The following is a 17734-nucleotide window of genomic DNA, read 5'->3' as shown; positions in this document are numbered from 1 at the left end:
TACAGTATAGTGACAGAATTCTACCTAAGCATAATGGCTTATCTGACATCCTTTCCTTTTTTAAAATAGTTTCTACTTTCAATTAAAGGGTTTAAAATCCTTTCAATTAAAGGCAGAGGAGCATAGCCCTTCTAGACCAGGGAGCACCCACCTCAAGATTTCAAGACTGTATTGTGGAGCAATGAAATATGCGACATCCATAGCTCAGTGGCAGACCACATGCTTGTTATGGAAAATATCCCAGGTTCATTTCCTGATCAGCTGCAGGTGATGGGAAAGACAACTTTATGAGAGCTCAGAGGGATGCTGACAGTCAGAGTAGGCAAGACTGGGTTAGATGGACCAACAGTCTGGCCTAGTTGGTATAAAACACCTTCCCATGCTAAAATAGCAGTCAGTATTTTAACTGCCACTTCCAAAACCCTGCTGACTTGCACAAGACAGAGCAGGAGGCTGTGGGAGCCAGAGAGTTCTCCAGCAGTTCTTTTTTTACCCAAACCCCCCTAGTTTCAATGGGGACAAAATCAAGGGGCCTAACACTGGGGTCTCTCAGGGTAACTGAGGCCTTAAGATCCAGCAGATCCAAGGCCATCTCTGGTCATCCCCCCCATTTCACCACCACCCCTACCACCAGCAGGAATACTGCCAGCAGTATCTCTACATCCACAGAGCTTTCCATGGGAGTATCCACACCTGCATGAGCAGATGTGCCTCCCCTGCAAGCAGAGAGACATTTCCCCACATCCTAACTTTCTTCAGCTAGCAGAACCAGGAGTTAGGATGACTCTCACAATAACTATATTTTTTCTAAAATGAAGTTATATTTCAAAAGTTATCTTGGTCTTAAATTCACAAAGGGCTCAATTCTATGCATGTTTTGACAGAAAAAGTGGCTGGCTGTGGTATACTAAGAGTTGTACAGCATTTTTCTGTCTAAACATGCACAGGATTGCACCCTAAATGTATTCACAAATATCACTTTTTCCTGGTGAAACGTATTAGTAATTTAGTCATATTAATTAATTTAGTAGTATACTAAACTGATAAGGATGAACAATAGCCTTTTGCTCCTTTTAAAGTATTAATAAATACTTTTATACTTGCTACACATTTTTCTGTCAAGGGGTGCTCATTTTATCTATGCTTTTAGTCTCAAAACTTTGAACTCTCAGGAACTGAGAAGATTAAATAACAAAATTCAACATTTTGATAGAAGATGTCTTGTAAACCTTGATTTATCTATCTTACAAGATTAACTAAACATGAAGCCTGTGGGGATTTCAGTGTCGTGTTAAAGATCTTCAGCTTTGTTTTAAAAGTGGATGTGACAACTAATGATTTAAACTGTGATGTATCTGCAGCCAAAGAAAGTCAGACTGCTGAGGCAAATACACAAAATGGAGACAACAGCCAAATTAAGTGTGCAAAATCAACATGGCTAGCAGACTTTTTCTACAGAAGATATTTTGAACACATTTGCATCTCTATGAAACATGACAACTGGTTAATGGAATTATAATTAAATAGGTAGAACTAGAAGATGGAAGTTTGATGCTGGCACAGAAGCAAACGTCATTTTAAGCATGTTCAATATAACTGGAGTGGGGCTGATAAAAAACCTTATAGATTAGAGTTCTTTCCCCCCCCACGCACACCCTTTTTAGTGTACTGCATAGATTTATATTTACTTATTAATTTATAATCCACTTGTCTTTCTAAGAGGAATCTAAAAGTACATCATAACAGACATATCAATATCACAAAACTGCAATATAAAATCAGTACCATCAAATACTAGACAAAAAGAAAGAATTATATTCTTTTTTAAAAAATAAATCTATGTGGGATATCAACAAAAACATTATGCAAGACTGGAGAAAGAAAGAGACTATAGCTCTTCTCCAGAGAAGCAAAGAAAGTTTTGAAAGCAAGAATGCTGCCCATGATGTGTAAGTTCATTTCTCTTTCACCTCTAGTAAATAGGTTTTGCAGGTTTTTGTTCTGACTGAAAAAACAAGGGGCAAAATATGTCTATTTTTCCTCTGCAGATGGAAAGCTTCTATCAGCAGAACGAGGGAAAACAATTTCCAGCAATTCCCCTCTATGCTCCATCAGATGAGTAGACTGGGGTGGGGTGGAGGGCGTGGGTTTCACAGGAGAAAGGTAATTGCTTAAAATTGCCCTCTCTCCATTCTTCTAATGGAAGCCTTCTGTTTTTGGAAGGAAACTAGATGGCTTTTTTGTCCCATCAGTTTTTTTTATACACTATAGGAAGCAAATCTTTTCTCAAACACTACTGTTTTCCATCCTTAGTAGTTATCGTTTGGTCTAACAAAGACGCATTCCCTTTCCCCAGCACTGATAATAGTAGACCAATGGAAGCCCCCCCCCCCGCCCCCTGTAAAACTGGCTTATTCTCAGAGAGAAGAAAGGAGGGACAATTGCTACCACTGCTGCTGCCCAACACTGGTCCAACCTGCTCAGTAGCTGCATCTATTGTCTTAAAGCACCAGGTATTTCTTTGCTACAGTAGCAGCAGCTCTACCCTGAGTATGCGAAGGAGGAGGATGTCCGTGCAAAGAAAGAACTGCTGCTTTAAGATGATCACAGCAGCATCTGAGGAGAAATAGTGATAGGAGCAGCAATTACTCCTGCAGCTTCCTTCTTTCCAATAGTAAACCAGCCCCAAAGCTTCTCCTGCCTTACTGGTTTTTCTAAATACTGGTGGAAGAAATCACCACTCCCTTCCTCAGAATTCCAAACAGACAGAGGGGAACTCCAATCTAGGGGCTCATTCCATGTGTGAGCTGAGCCCAGTTCCAGGTCCCTAACTATCTGGGAAATTACTGTGAGCGAGCCATGTGTTGTGCCAAAGCATCCTTTGTAATATTATAGAGGATCTTGGTGTGCAGCCACTTGGACTTAGATATCATCTTGAGCCAGCCTGGTTTGTTCCTTTTCAGGCTTATTTCATTTTATCCAATTTTACAGAAAATGTGATGCAAGGTAATAATCATCCTTTAAGTGATAACACAATTTGAGGAAGTCACCTTCTCCCTTAATTCTATGGTAGATGAAAGGCAAACATTACTGAACCTAAAGAATAATTTTGCTCAAAGATACTCATTGTAACCATGCCAAGAACCAGTAAACCATTTCTTGAAATAAAGAGGAACATAGTTTCTTAATGTTCTAATACATGGTCAGCTGTAAATTCAGAACGAGCCTTTGCACATGAATGTCAGGATATACATGATTTCATTTACAAAAATTAGACTGTAGACAGTAAGGGTGAATGCTAATAAACAGTGCATACATTATGGAAATTTCCCCAAAAAGCTATAGATTTCTCAATTTTTCAGACAAAAACCAATGAATGCTGATGATCAACACCATTCCTTCTCTGAATTTTGGGGCATTTAAAAAATTTGCCTGGTATTATCAGTATTCATCAATATTCACCAAATTCATTCTTAAACAGCTTTTAAATCTTAACAGCTTTTAAATCAGTAAATATATTTCAAAGGACTGGATACTACTAAAATTAAATATAGAAAGCAAAAACTCTGAACCTTAGGAAATTTTATTTCCCTATGGACAGCAGTTCTGTAATCTTAGCAGTCTCAAGCAATTTCAACATAAGTCGCTAAAGTGTTCCCACACAAGTCCCACTGAAATAAAAGTATCTTCGACCACCCCTAGTAAAGAGGCACTTTCTGAGCTCTAGGTTACACTGACATATGTTCTGAGCACTATGCTAAGTAGCTCACTATTAAGACTTATTCTGGAACTCTAAATCCTGGCTTATCTTTTCACCTTAGGCTCAGCTTCTTCTTTATTAATCATGACAAATTAAAGAAAAAGATAAACGATTTGCTGTAGACATACAACAAAACAAAAAATGACCATAGCAGCATCTTAATACATTTTGTAAGCCTCATAAGAAGACCTAACAGAGCAACAACAACAAAAATCTAAATAAGACATAGCACTGGTAATTGCCTAATTTATGATGCAGCCAAGACAAACACTCACCAAGCCATCCTGATCCAGAATTAGGTATGCACATGTCTGTCTCAGCACTGGGCAATACAAATCCAACCACAAAAACTTCCACCCCATCAGCCATAAGTGCCATTCCAAGGACAAAGAAGAGGGCCCACTGAAAACGCCCGTGCCCACATTCTTGAATGATTAGCTCATACTGCTGTGCAAGTTCTTCTTCATCGGCTTTTCTCTCTGTCTCTAGTTCAAGTCGATCTTTGTAGTCATCTTGTACAGGCTGCCCTAAGGCTGACATCCCAACTTTGTTCTGTGCTGTATTTGGGATTCCCTGATATTCTCCCTCATAAATCTCATCATCTTCATCATGCCCTTCAGTTGCTTCACTTGATCCTTCATCTTCATTTGCTTCTCCATCGTAATTTCCTCCTTGTGTATAATACTCATCTGCTTCTTCACGTTGGAATCTGTTGTAAGATCTTTCTGTATACCCATCTTGAGCTTTGTCTACAGCTTTATTCACCTTCACTGTCTGCTTCTTAACTTCCTTGGCAATGTCCTGAGCCCCTCTCATCAATGAAGTCCCATCTTCCACCTTGTAAGCTCCATCCATCTTGTATTAACCAATGTGTGACTGAACTGATTCTGTGTGTAAGAACTATTATGTGCTAAAGAACAGCAGCAGGAGACTCCAAAACACATTCAGTTTCAAAACAAGATCTAGGAGAAAGATATAAGAAAATGTTTAAGTTTGTTCATTCTTCATAGAATCACAGAACTGATGTAGAGTCACCCTTGCCCAAGGGACAGGCTATCTACCCACTAATTCCACACAGATCAATCAGACTACTCTAACAAGAGTGCACCACGAACAGAGAACTGGTGCACTGCAGAAAGGCTCCTGCAGAGTAAATAGCTCCAGATGACACAGGCAAGGGAGCTAAGCAGCACTCTAAAGAGGAAAACTATTTTTCAGGTATTTTTGCTGGCTTCTGTAACATATATACTAAAATATGAGGATCAGTTTAGAAATAGAGTCAATTTCTAGAATCGAGTTTAGAACTTCTGGAGGAGCATAGGTTTGTGTGCCACTTAAACATAAGTACAGATCCATACACAGATTATGAAATGTCACCAAAGCATTTCCAGATGAGAACAGTAGCTTATTCTGTACCATTGCTATTCTTCATCCATATTAGTCCTGATGTTTATTACAATTGGTGGTATTACTAAACTTTGTAATTACTACTTTGGAAAAACTAATCTCAGGAAATAGTGGCATTTGCTTCAAAACACAAGGTGAGGATTAGAGCCACACTTCATTTCAGGCTTGGATTGTAATGCAAGCTGGAGAAGTCAATCCCTTTCTCCTTCCATCTTCTTGCCTCATTCCAAACCCTTTCCCACCTATTGAAAGGGAAGGAGGTCTCTTTCTTCCTGCAACTTCCTTTTCTTCCAGTGCCTAATATGTTTCTATGGCTTCATGCTAGACACCAGGAGCACTGGGAAATGTAGTTATTCCAATGCTATTTCTGATAACTTGGCTCACAGCCATAGCAAAATGCCAGGTATCAGAGGAGGATTACAGAGAAAGAAACCTGCTAACCTGCCACTGGATGTAAGCAGATCAATGGATAGGTGAGAAGTGGTGTGCCTGCTTGGATGTGGGTGGGGGAGAGATTGAACCCTGTCATGTTCTAAAAGACAACATCAGGGCATAATAGGGTCTGTTGCAGCTCGCAATTGGGATTGAAATAAAATTATGTATTTAAAATATACAAATAGGCAATACATATACAATAAGGTACTATAAAACACTATTAAAATAAATTTCACCAATAAAACCTGTAGCCCCATAGATTATGGGAAAGTCAACAAAAACAGTGGGTCTTCAGAGCCTTCCTGAAGACTTGCAAAGAATGAACCCCTGATGGTAATTGATTCTGACCATGAAAAGCCCCTCTCCTTGTACTCATCAGCCTAACCATCCACATTTTATATGTTCAATGAATGCAATATTGTTGCATGAAAGGGACTTAGGTTCATCAGCCTAAAATTAGATGGCAAAGTCATTTGAAATTGAATCAAGTGTAGACTTAATTTCTGCACTGTAACATCTTTGGGCCACACAAGAATCCCAGTCTGCATTATTCTAAATGAATGATACATGCTTAGCTATTTTATCTATAACAGATTAATGACACTTGAAGGCCAACAGAGTGAAGGCAATTCAATTAGACAGAAAGCCAAACATCCCTCCAAGGACTGTGATTTTAGTCCCAAACACTCTTATCAAAATGATTTAGCAATTCTGCTAAGACAGGAAAGCGGTGGAATTGTAACATTTCCTAGTGATTAGGTGATAACATATTCTGTTCTAAGAATGGTTCAGGAGAGGGGCATCTTTGATTTAAAATCTGCCTGACATTGTTCCAAAACATCTCATGAAAATGACACTGTAAAAAGGTGACCTCAGCCAGCAGAGTTACATTCTACAATATATCATCTAAAGATAATGTGATTTCATATAATTCACAATTGAAAGCTTAGAGTGATAAGAAAACAGCTGAAGCCAGGAGAGGGAAGAAGAGAACTTGATTCCTTTCAAAACACATATATTATATTGATTATTAATTTTGCCTCACATTCCTTCACTGTGGCTAAATTAGTTTGTTTTCCACTGTGGCATTATCCTTCAATGTTTCATAAAAATTACTTCTTTAGCAGTAGCTTGTTGCTGTGTTTCTCTGTATCATCATTCCCTCTAATAGCAAACTCTGGTGGTCAAATGCCTATCATATGGCTATAATAAACCTTCCTAAAAATTGCAGTTTTTCCCAATTCAGGAAGAAGGCCATTTCAGTTCCCAAAATGGGGGCTGTGATTTCAGAGAAGCTTATTATTATTATTATTATTATTTATTTATTTATTTATTTATTTATATAGCACCATCAATGAGGCCAAAACATTACATGGGCGTGGGGGAAAAGCTTTGGAAGAAAGCTTTCTATGGCCACAACAGAGGCAGCTTTATGTCTCCCTCTCACCCTTTTTTTTAATATCTTTAAAACGTGGTTGTAGCCACGTTGGATTGGCAGCAGCAGGAGTGGAGCCAAGTGAAGCAGGGTATTTTCCCCACCCCAATATCTTCTATTGCCCAAAACACTACTTAGGCCTTAGCTAGACCTAAGGTTTATCCTGGGATCATCCCGGGGTCGTCACTGCCTGCTCCCGGGATCCCCTGTGTGTCATGTAGATGCACAGGGATGATGATCCCGGGATAAACCTTAGGTCTAGCTAAGGCCTATGTTCTGCAAAACACTGAAATGGGTTTTTATTAGGCCGTTTTAACTTCTTCTGCTGTGGTCAATTTTGGAATCTTCTTGTCTGGTTTGTTTCTTGAAATGGATGGCATTAGATTCTAGGCATACAAGAACAAATAGGGATATTCCCACAGTTTTTACTGTTAGTGATATGTGTCATATAATGTCACGTCAATTACACTTTGATCCATTTTATCATGCTAAATTGACTTTATGGGGTAATCCAGTTCTAAAAATTTATAAGAAAATGTTTTTATGGTGGACATGGATGGATAAGGTGATTTTTACTTGAATCAACTGGTGGGTCCTGATGATGAGTTCTTGCTATTTTCTCTCCTACATGCCAAATATGATTTGCCAGTATAGTTGAATGGCAATACTTGCAATTGCAGCATTTGTTAATGTCTAGGTTTGGCTCTGCCACTTTTACATCATTGGAGTCTTCTTCGTTATTGGAAGTATTTACTGCAGCTGGTCAGGCAAAACAACCCACAATCTACGCTGATGACACCCAACTCTACTACTCCTTTCCACCCAATTCCAAGGAAGCGGTTTCTGTGCTAAACCGGTGTCTGTTGGCAATAATGGATTGGATGAGGGCGAACAAATTGAAGCTTAATCCAGATAAGACAGAGGTGCTCTTGGTCAGTAGAAAGGCAGATCAGGGAATAGGGATTCAGCTTGTGCTGGATGGGGTTACAGTCCCCCTGAAGACACAGGTCTGCAGCTTGGGTGTACTTCTGGATTCAGCCCTGAGCCTGGATGCCCAGTTAAAGCTAGTGTGCCAATTGTGCCCGTTCCTAGAGATGTCGGACCTGGCCACGGTGACACATGCCTTAGTTACATCCTGACTGGATTACTGTAATGTGCTCTTTGTGGGGCTGCCTTTAAAGAGTGTTTGGAAACTCCAGCTGGTTCAAAGAGCTGCAGCCAGATTGTTGACCGGGGCTGGTTACAGGGAGCATACAACTCCCCTGTTAAAACAGCTCCACTGGCTTCCAGTCTGTTTCCAGGCACAATTCAAAGTGCTGGTTATGACCTATAAAGCACTATATGGCTCAGGTCCAGGTTATTTAAAAGACCGTATTCTCCCTTATAATCCTGCCCATGTTTTAAGATCTTCTGGAGAAGCCCTTCTTTCAGTCCCACCATCTTCACAGACGCGCTTGGTGAGAACATGGGAGAGGGCCTTCTCAGTGGCTGCTCCAGTGCTTTGGAACTCTCTTCCTGGGGAAGCTAGACTGGCTCCCTCCTTGATGGGCTTTTGGAAGCAGGCTAAAACTTGTTTGTTCAGGCAGGCCTTTGGAGAGTAATTTGGTCCTCCATCGATGTTAATGACTTCTAATTTTGTTGTGTATTTTAAACTTTTTTTTTTTACATTTCTTTTCCTATGTTTTAAAATGTATGTTTTAAACTTTGTAATACCGCCTTGAGGCCCAGTATTGGGCAAAAGGCGAGATACTACTACTACTACTAATAATAACAATAATAATAATAATAATAAATTAATTAATTAATTACATTTCTATGCCGCCCAATAGCCAGAGCTCTCTGGGCGGTTCACAAAAGTTAAAAAAAGTATAAAACAACAGTATAAAACCATACTATAAAATACAATATAAAAGCTCAAACAGATAAAAACAGCAGCAATGCAAAATTACAAATTTAAAACACCAAGTTAAAATTTATTTATAGACTGTTAAAATGCTGGGAGAATAAAAAGGTCTTCACCTGGCGTCTAAAAGCATATAATGTAGGTGCCAAGCAAACCTCCTTAGGGAGCTCATTCCACAGCCGGGGTGCGACAGCAGAGAAGGCCCTCCTCCTGGTAGCCACCTGCGTGGTCACTTCTATGTCTATAAACACTTGCTGTTGGTGAATAAATGTGATATACAGGGTACTAAGTAGGAATGGAATAGGGAACTGGATTGTCCCATTTTGCCTAATCAATGAATCATTGCTTTGGCATCTGTACTTGTCGTGTCTATGGATCTTAGGCTGTGTCTTATTCAGCAAAATCTTTTGTTTCATATTTATGGGACATTGGAACTTCTCTTTAATAAGGGTTTGTCTGATTTTTCTAATTGCTAGCAGCGCAATACAGCTAATGCTTCTTTTTAACATATGTCTTGGCAATGTCCAGTAGTTGTTTCTTTTGGGGAGGAGGTTATTATACAGATAAATTTTGAATTGTTAATATTCACTGAGGTAAATTCTTTTTTAAATTATCTACTTGATTCTTGAAAAGTAAAGAATGGTCAGCATAAATGAATTTTCTACAGCCTTTTGACAGCTAAAAGACTGATATTATAATCATTGGAAGATAAACGCTCACATCCAGGTGGCATATAGACACCACCTTTAAATGGATACTTATTTGGATATCTGGTTCACATTTGTTGAAGTCAATGTATAATTGCTAGAAAGTTGTATTTTCACATATATGCATTTCATATGTATTCATTAATATGAATATGTACAAATATATCAATGCATATAATTTTTCCTTTTTAAAAAAATTGTTTTTGTTGAAATTTCACAATAAAAAATGCTTTAAAAATAATAATCTAGAAACATCTGTGCCAGGATGTAGAGTGGTAAATAGCTGACAATGGAGGTTCTTGTGTCAAAACAGGGCAGTATAGATCAAGAGGGTCACAATGGTATTAGGTCATGAGCAATGACTGCTATAACCTAAGGATGTTATCAGCCAGAAACCGATGCTTGAAATGGGAAACATTAGACCTCCAAGGCTAAGACACAAATAGAATTAGTTTGATAGAATTGATTCATTTGTCACTGACATATCTATCTTATGTTATGATGTTCACAGATGCTTCCATAGATAAGTTTTTACATCTTGAAATCCAGTTTTGAGACTAGGAGACACAGAATTGTCTAGACATGGATTTAGATTTAGGTGATGTCTGTCATTTCTATTGTATTAAGAGGAAACATAAAATGTGAATTTATGAAAGGAGATGAACATGTGGAAAGATGCTTAACATGGATAAAAAGTAGTCCAGTGGTCATACATTTCAGTTCCCCCTGAGGGAACTCATTTTATTTGCTTTATTTGGGAAGACTGGTAAGATCCTTAATTACTATTATGTTTTGCTCTTCATAGGCCCTGTTTATAGAAATGTATTTGATATTGTTCTGATCTATGCATGTACCAACCTTGTATGGTTAGTTTTTGTACTGTAATGGAAATCTACTTGAAATAAGTAAAATGTCAGAAAAGACAAACGTTTGGTCTCAGAGTTGTTCCTAAAAAACAATCTGTATGTTGATAATTAGGATTAAAATTGAATCTACCAATCCAGGTTGGCACTTTGCGCCAGGGAAAATTTGAATGGGAGTGATTACCTGGTGGTTCACTATCAGAGGTGGTATGCCTATAAATGCCTGGCATAGCATTGGATTTGTGAAAGCCTCCAAACCTCCATCCTTTGGCAAGCCATTCTCTCAGTCTCAGAAGTTTATTTCTTAGATGTTTAATATGGTGGCCATACTACTACCCTACCTTTTACAACATTGTTTCAAGAATTACTGGAATAATATTATACTTAAGTGCATTGTATGTTGGCATTATAAGCCTTAAATGCATCCTGATTTATTTATTTTTAAATTACACTATGGTCAACAGAGTATTTAATTTTTCTACCTCACTGACCATATTATTTCTTTTCTCTACAAAATGGTAATGATTGTGTAAGTTTTCAGTTCATAAATTTTCCTGTGTTATTGTTCTTGGAGCATCCAGTAGGTAACCAAACAACTTCTCAAAAAACTTCCAGCACTGTTTTGGATAAAGTTTTACAATGAAGTGTTCTGGAGTTCACATGTATTATTTTAGATTTGCCACACAGCACCAAGTAGAAAAAAATATCCTGGGACCATGGATCTCTGACAATTGTAAAGTTTTGACTTCTCTGTAAACTCGGTAATGCCACGCATGCTTTCCTGCAGCTTGTTATAAAACTTTAGATCCATCTTCTTCTGTAGTCAGGGCTTTTCTAGAAGAGGCTTTTATTGTGCACTCGCAATAAACAGCCGTTTATGGGTATTTTAGCTGATGTTGAGCTCCATCAGACAGGGGAAATCACGCTTCCCTGCCGTCGCTTCTCCACCCTCACTTTTGTTGCTCAGTACTTTCTTTCTCAGAGAGAGGAAAGAGGAAGTAAACAACATGCACACAGCAGGAGATAGCAGCAAGTTTCATCTTTAAAAATAATTCAGACTACTGGGGTCTTTTTTATCATGGAAAGAAGGCTAGAAGGGATAGGAGACGTATGGGAGGTGAATGATATTGTGAATAGGACCCGTGAAAATCCATGAGTACCCAGTAATGAGCATGCAATAAAATGCTCATCTGATGATGCTCGTTGTCAACCTCGAGTTTCTCTCCAGTGTTTTCCAAACACATTTCTAGTATTTGGGGGCAGGGAGGGGAAATGTGGTCTTTTTGGAATCATGAAACAAAGTTTGACTCTCCACTAGTGCAGATGCATCATTCCACTTTGTTCCATTATACTATAGTGCTACCAACAGTAGAGCTTATAGAATGCACCAAAGAAAGGAAAGGAAGGGGAGGAAACAGTATGTAGAGATTCAATTTTAACCCTACAAAAAATCTGGAAGCAGAAGCACTGGGTTAAAAACCCTTGTCTAGAAAAGCCCTCATTCAGTACACATTGTTACCTCTCAACAACAAACCCCTTATTCTGAACCTTTCTAAGTTTGGGACAGATTGCAAAAGAAAGCCATCTGGTTCTGACTGTGTATATAAATGTTTCTTAGAGTTAACATCATATCTCCAACTGTGCCATTGACAAGTGCATAGTTGCCTTCTCTACTAGGTACTTATTCAACAGTTGATGGAAGCATTTATTTTATTATAATGATTGCAAACCAGACCCCAATCCCTGCATGTTGTAAAGACATGCATATGATTTACTTAACATGTTTTCCATAGGAACGTTCCTTGAATTGAGTACAAAATAAAGACCCTTAAACATTATTCCTATGGTTTTAACTTTTCAAGTATAACACCTTATATAGACAATAATTTGGTGACTGATGTGTGCTTGCTGGAAACAACTGTAATTTCTGTGTGTCATGATAGATATATTTTTGAATGTGAAGATGAATATATTAAGGATGTAGAAACAGAGCTAGAAAAGGTTCCATGACTTAAAGTCTCTAGTATTCTGTTGGCATAATATTTACTATGTAGATTCAGGTTCTGCATATTTACTTTTTTTTCCAGGGGGGAAAATCACTCGATCATTTCACTCACTTTTCACAATGCAGTTCATTTACTTACTATTATTACCACAATTCAACATAGCATTCAGGTGCCCTTTACACATCGGTATGTGAGCTGCTTATTCATGGCTTCAGCTCAGAACGCTACCATAACCTTCAAAGGTTGAGCACTAGGTGAATTAGATCCTTCCCACCTAATCATCACCTACAGCGATGAAGGGTGGGTCCATATGACTGGACTCATCCATGTGATACCAGCCTTTAAATCCTATTGAAGCAATGTGGAATTAAGGAATAGATATAGTTACCATATCATAACACATCCCATACAAATGCTAAAATTGCATTTCCAGAAGCTTTAATTGTGCCCACTAAGAGAAATCTATAACCATAGGTAATACAGCTAAGTTGTAGGGTATCTAAGCTTTAAGCCTAACATTCCTCAATCCTCAGAGAAGGAAATTTACAGGTTAGTCTCACTTCCATGTACCCACTTGAAACTTTGGTGCTGATGTCTCATCCAAATGTATGAACTTTCTCCATTGAAAGTAGAGTATTCAAGATGATATCTAATATGAGGATTCTCTATATGGTAAGTAGCATATAATGGCTCATTCATGTATATTGGTCATCGCTTGGTGCTACTATCGTACTTTCTTAACTTGCACAACAAAATACTGATAGTATATAACGGGGTTTTTAATGTCAGTTATTTTATTGGATTGTGGCATTTTATTGTAATAGTTCTCCAGCTATTTTAAATTGCTTTTAAAGTGGAAATGTTAAAGATTTTATATTTTTTATTATTATGTTGCCTTTTGGGTTGTAATTTTTGTAAACTGCCCAGAAAACTTTGGCTATTGGGCAGTATAGAAATGAAGAGAGAATTAAATGTTTGAAGGAAGAAATTAATGTGAACACCTTAGGCTTCTGTGCTCCAGCTAAATTAAACCTAATCACATTTGTAGTGCCCCTGGACATTAATCCTGCAGTGCCAACTTTGGTGGTGTTCTTTTGTGAGGACTAAAGACATCCTTTAATCTCACCCCATGTCAACAACCCATCCTGAATACCCTCAAGTGAAAGCCTCAACTCTCTTAGAGCTTCTCTACATGAAAGATTTAATGCAACATGATGGCATCAACCTCCAGAACATCTCCCATGTTTTCCTGAGTAATCTCGCTTTTTAAAAAAACAACAGAGTTTTTAAATGCAGTATTTCATTAACATGGGGCCTTGCTAGATGATGGGGTAGCCCGGTGTGAGCCCTGGGCTGGCCCCTGTGCATCCAGATGATGCACAGGGGATCCCGGGCTCAGGCAGGGGTAACCCTCCCTTGGCCCGGGATAACCAGCACCAGTTGTGGCCCGGTATTTCCCGGAGATCGTGGGCAGCCGGGGCGGGGGGGGAAAGGAGATGGCGGGGGGGGGGGGGGGAGATTGCAGCCGGGGGGGAATCGGGGGCAGGGGGAGCGGGGAACCTTTTTTTAAAAAAAAACCCTACCTTTATCATTGGTGCGCTCCTGCGCACATGGCCCCTTTAAGATATAAAACAAAATGGCCGACACGACGGGGCTTTCTTTTACCCCGTCGCGTCGACGTGTGGATAGGAGCGACTACTTCTAGTGCAGGCTGGCCCCTCCACACGCCCGGATTTTAAGGTAGGCCTAGCAAGGCCCTAAGATTTCCCCAGTGTGTAAAGTCAGCATAACACTATAATAACGCCAATAGATGGCACTGTTTCATTTAACCGAATAGCATTGCCCAGGGGGAAGTTTTCAATTCAAAATCACATAGTCATAGTCACCATTAGTCACCATCTAAAAGTGCCCAAAGGAAATGCAGAAACATTTGAGAAAAGAAAGCCTGGTAAGAATTAGGATTTTTTTCTTTAATGTAGAGATGCCCTTAAAAGTACTTGGATTCTTTAACAGGACATTTTTATCCCAATTAACAAAGGCTGCAATCTCAACTTTACCCATTCATCAAATATGGGGTCAGAGGGGGGAGAGACAATTTTGACAAACACAAGACAGACACAGCAGCAAGTCATGCATGCCTTTTATAGGAAAATCATCAACAAGACTGAACTAATTTGATTTATGTTATGCTTATTATTACTTTACTATAGTAATCCATTTACGTAAATAAACTCAGGTTTGTAATATGCATTTCCTGAGTCTGGTCTCTTGCTCTTTTAAATTACTACTAGTATATTACCTAAAATTGGCCCTTCACCCAATTAAGCTGATTAATTATATGAGTCATAACTGATAATCCTCATATATCTGCATATGAATAAAACATCAATCATTCTGGAGAAAAAATAATTTTCAATTTTTAGATGAGACACATACATTCTGCAGCAGTCACTAATCTTAGAAGAGCCATTCAATTCCTCTGCTGTATGCCTCTTCTAAGATGGTGACCGCCTACAATTTTAGTAAACATTTGTATTTAAACTAATTAACTTTTTTAAAAAAAATAAATAAATCGGCTGCTTGATTAATTGGGGGCACTTTTTAATTCATTTAATCTAACAAATTAATTGGCTGAGCATTGCAGCCCTATAATTTTCCTGTTGCTATGAGTAAAAGGGAAATAAATGTTTCCCTCTAGAACAGAACTATACCCTATCCACTATTGTGCTTCCTTCTAAAAAATCATTTTATCTATAACCCATGTATGTTGTCAACATCAGCTATCAACATCAAAGTGAAACAACTCCATGGGATTCCTAAACAGAACAGAGGGAGCCTAGCAAAAAGCCATGGGTCAACTTTTGTGTTTTGACGGCATGAACTCTGACAATAATAGCAAACATACTGTGCCTTTCTGTGTTATTTTCTGCATGTCTCTGCTATGCTTCCTGACATGAATCCGTTCTTCTAAGATGTTTTACTATGTAGCATTTCAAAAGGTACACTAAACATTTCTGAAATTGATGTAATATTTCTAAATATTTCCCGCACATTTCAATTTTCCCCACTTTTAACACCACATTTCATAATTTTATTTTAAGGGCCAATGAAGCAAATGTATGCTTTACAAGTCTGCATACTCACACCAGGAAATGCAATTTGTGAGGATATAGCAATACTCGCTGTAAAAAAAAATCAGGAAGCACTGTGCAGAAAGATGTATCCCGTTATGAACACTGGCTGCTACCCACCACCAAAGATTTCCCAGCTCTGAAGCCAGAGGCACTTCAGAGCTATAGTACTTCTTGGCCTGGTTCAGAGGACACTCTGGGCTTTGTGGTTAGCTTAACCATGTTCATCTGTGGTTAATGCTAACCACATGCGGAATGCTTGCAGACAACACTTTTAACCCTTTTGTGGTTAAGTTTTCCTTAACCACATGCTAACCAAAAAGTGGTTAGCTGAGCATCTGATTCCTCCAACTGATGCACCCTGTATCCTAGCAGTCCTAGCACTAGGAGCCTTGGCAGTTACGGACATCATTTTAGAGCAGGCACCAATGAAAGCACCTTACATGCATGCATTGCCCTGTTTAGTGGGCGGTTCCTTTGCTTTCTGCATCACCATGCCTGCTGTACCTCTACAGTTAACACAGGGGAGGCGGAAGCCTTCCGGGACGGCTGCACTAGCTGCGTCATCAAGCAGCGCCGCCACAGTAATCAGAACCTGAGGGGTGTAATGGTGCTTCAACAAGGTAGGACAAACGGATGTTTCATATGGGGAAATTGCAAGCAGGGATTTAAAAAGCTCTATAAGCATGCTCTGCTAAGAAGAGCAAAAACCACGCCAATAAACTAATATGAAACACAAAATGGCAGCCTCAGCAAGTGTATCAATCAACAGTCCAGAGCAGCCATAGAACCCGCTGGCTAGAGCAGCCCCACCTAAGGCAACTCTGTTCTGGAAGCTTTATGCCTTAAACCCTTAACCACGGCCCCTTGACCACAGACATGTGTCAGACAACACTTTTAGCCATGGTTAGTGCTGAACCCAGCCAATGAGTGTTTCTGCACTGGTTGAAATGCCCCTCATTACTGCTTCCTCTAAGTAGGGTGACCATATGGAAAGGAGAACAGTTGTATAGAAAAGGGAAATTCAGCAGGTGTCATTTGTTTGCATGCAGTTGTATGCATGCAGCATCTGGTGAAATTCCCTCTCCATCACAACAATTAAAGCTGCAGAAGCCCTGCCTTCTTTTGTATCTGGTCACTAGAGTCTTCGATATGTCTGTCTGTCTTTCCAGTAAGTGACTGTTTCAGTGGTGGAAAGGAACTGAATGCCAAGCAAATATGCTCACTGGAAGGGACAAATGATGGTGAACTAGGAAGAAAATAGACCAAAGTACATCAGAGAATGGATCAGTGTGCATCAAAAGAAAGGCTGCTTTTGAAACAGACAAAGGACAATGCGGCTCCTTTTTCTTGGAAGAAAGAATGGCATCACTAAATAAGTTATGTAACAAGCTGGTAAACGTACAGCCAAATGCATAGTAGCTTTAAAAAACACCACAACTAATGCTACAAAGCTCAACATTTTGCAGGCTGGGCTTATAATGCAATTTTCCCCAATTTTGCCAAAATTAAATGTCTATGCAGAACATTTTTCCTGAACAGTTCTGTAATTAAAATGTCATCAACTGGACGTGTATATATGGTATCTGTATCACTTCTGAAATAATATGGTCTGCTTACACAACTTCCCGGACCATACTGCTATAGCTAAAATTAGATTTCCTGTTTTGCTATGACTACTAGGAATTACAGATCAATCTTCTATAGCCTCCCCATTCCAATCTGTTTTATGCAGCATGCTATTACAAGACAGCAAGTATCATGTCCAGCTATGTCTGTTGTTGTTAGATACAAAGCTCATTTATACTATTACTCTACTTCTGTTCTCCTTGCAACAGGAGTTTCCTTACAGCCGCTTCCCATCTGCAATACACAGAGAATATGCATCTTCTTCTTTTTAAACCTCCACAATTTCAGCCATGGAGGCATATCATAATTGCAATTTTAAAACACCTGAAAAAGTAAATAGGAGGCAAAGTGGGAATGCTATTCATCAGGACTCTCAAATATACTGTTTAAAAAAGAAATTTATTTTTTACTGTGTCTGAAGTGGTACTGTCCATATAACCACATTCTGCTGCACTATA

The 17734-nt window shown here is 39.0% G+C and overlaps 1 protein-coding gene across 1 annotated transcript in view; it reads right to left on the bottom strand.

The window, feature by feature from the left end:
- The window catches only part of SV2C (synaptic vesicle glycoprotein 2C), a 116809-nt gene that overhangs the window by 77120 nt on the left and 21955 nt on the right, over window positions 1-17734 (bottom strand). Inside the window, exon 2 of the mRNA XM_063128645.1 lies at window positions 4036-4722. Coding sequence (XP_062984715.1) covers window positions 4036-4615 — 580 coding nt within the window. The 5' untranslated portion in view covers window positions 4616-4722. The remainder of the gene's footprint in view (window positions 1-4035; window positions 4723-17734) is intronic.

The sequence above is a fragment of the Elgaria multicarinata genome, chromosome 6 (assembly GCF_023053635.1).
Source record: "Elgaria multicarinata webbii isolate HBS135686 ecotype San Diego chromosome 6, rElgMul1.1.pri, whole genome shotgun sequence".
In the NCBI taxonomy this organism is placed as follows: Eukaryota; Metazoa; Chordata; class Lepidosauria; order Squamata; family Anguidae; genus Elgaria; species Elgaria multicarinata.
This window is presented reverse-complemented; position numbering and strand designations above follow the sequence as displayed.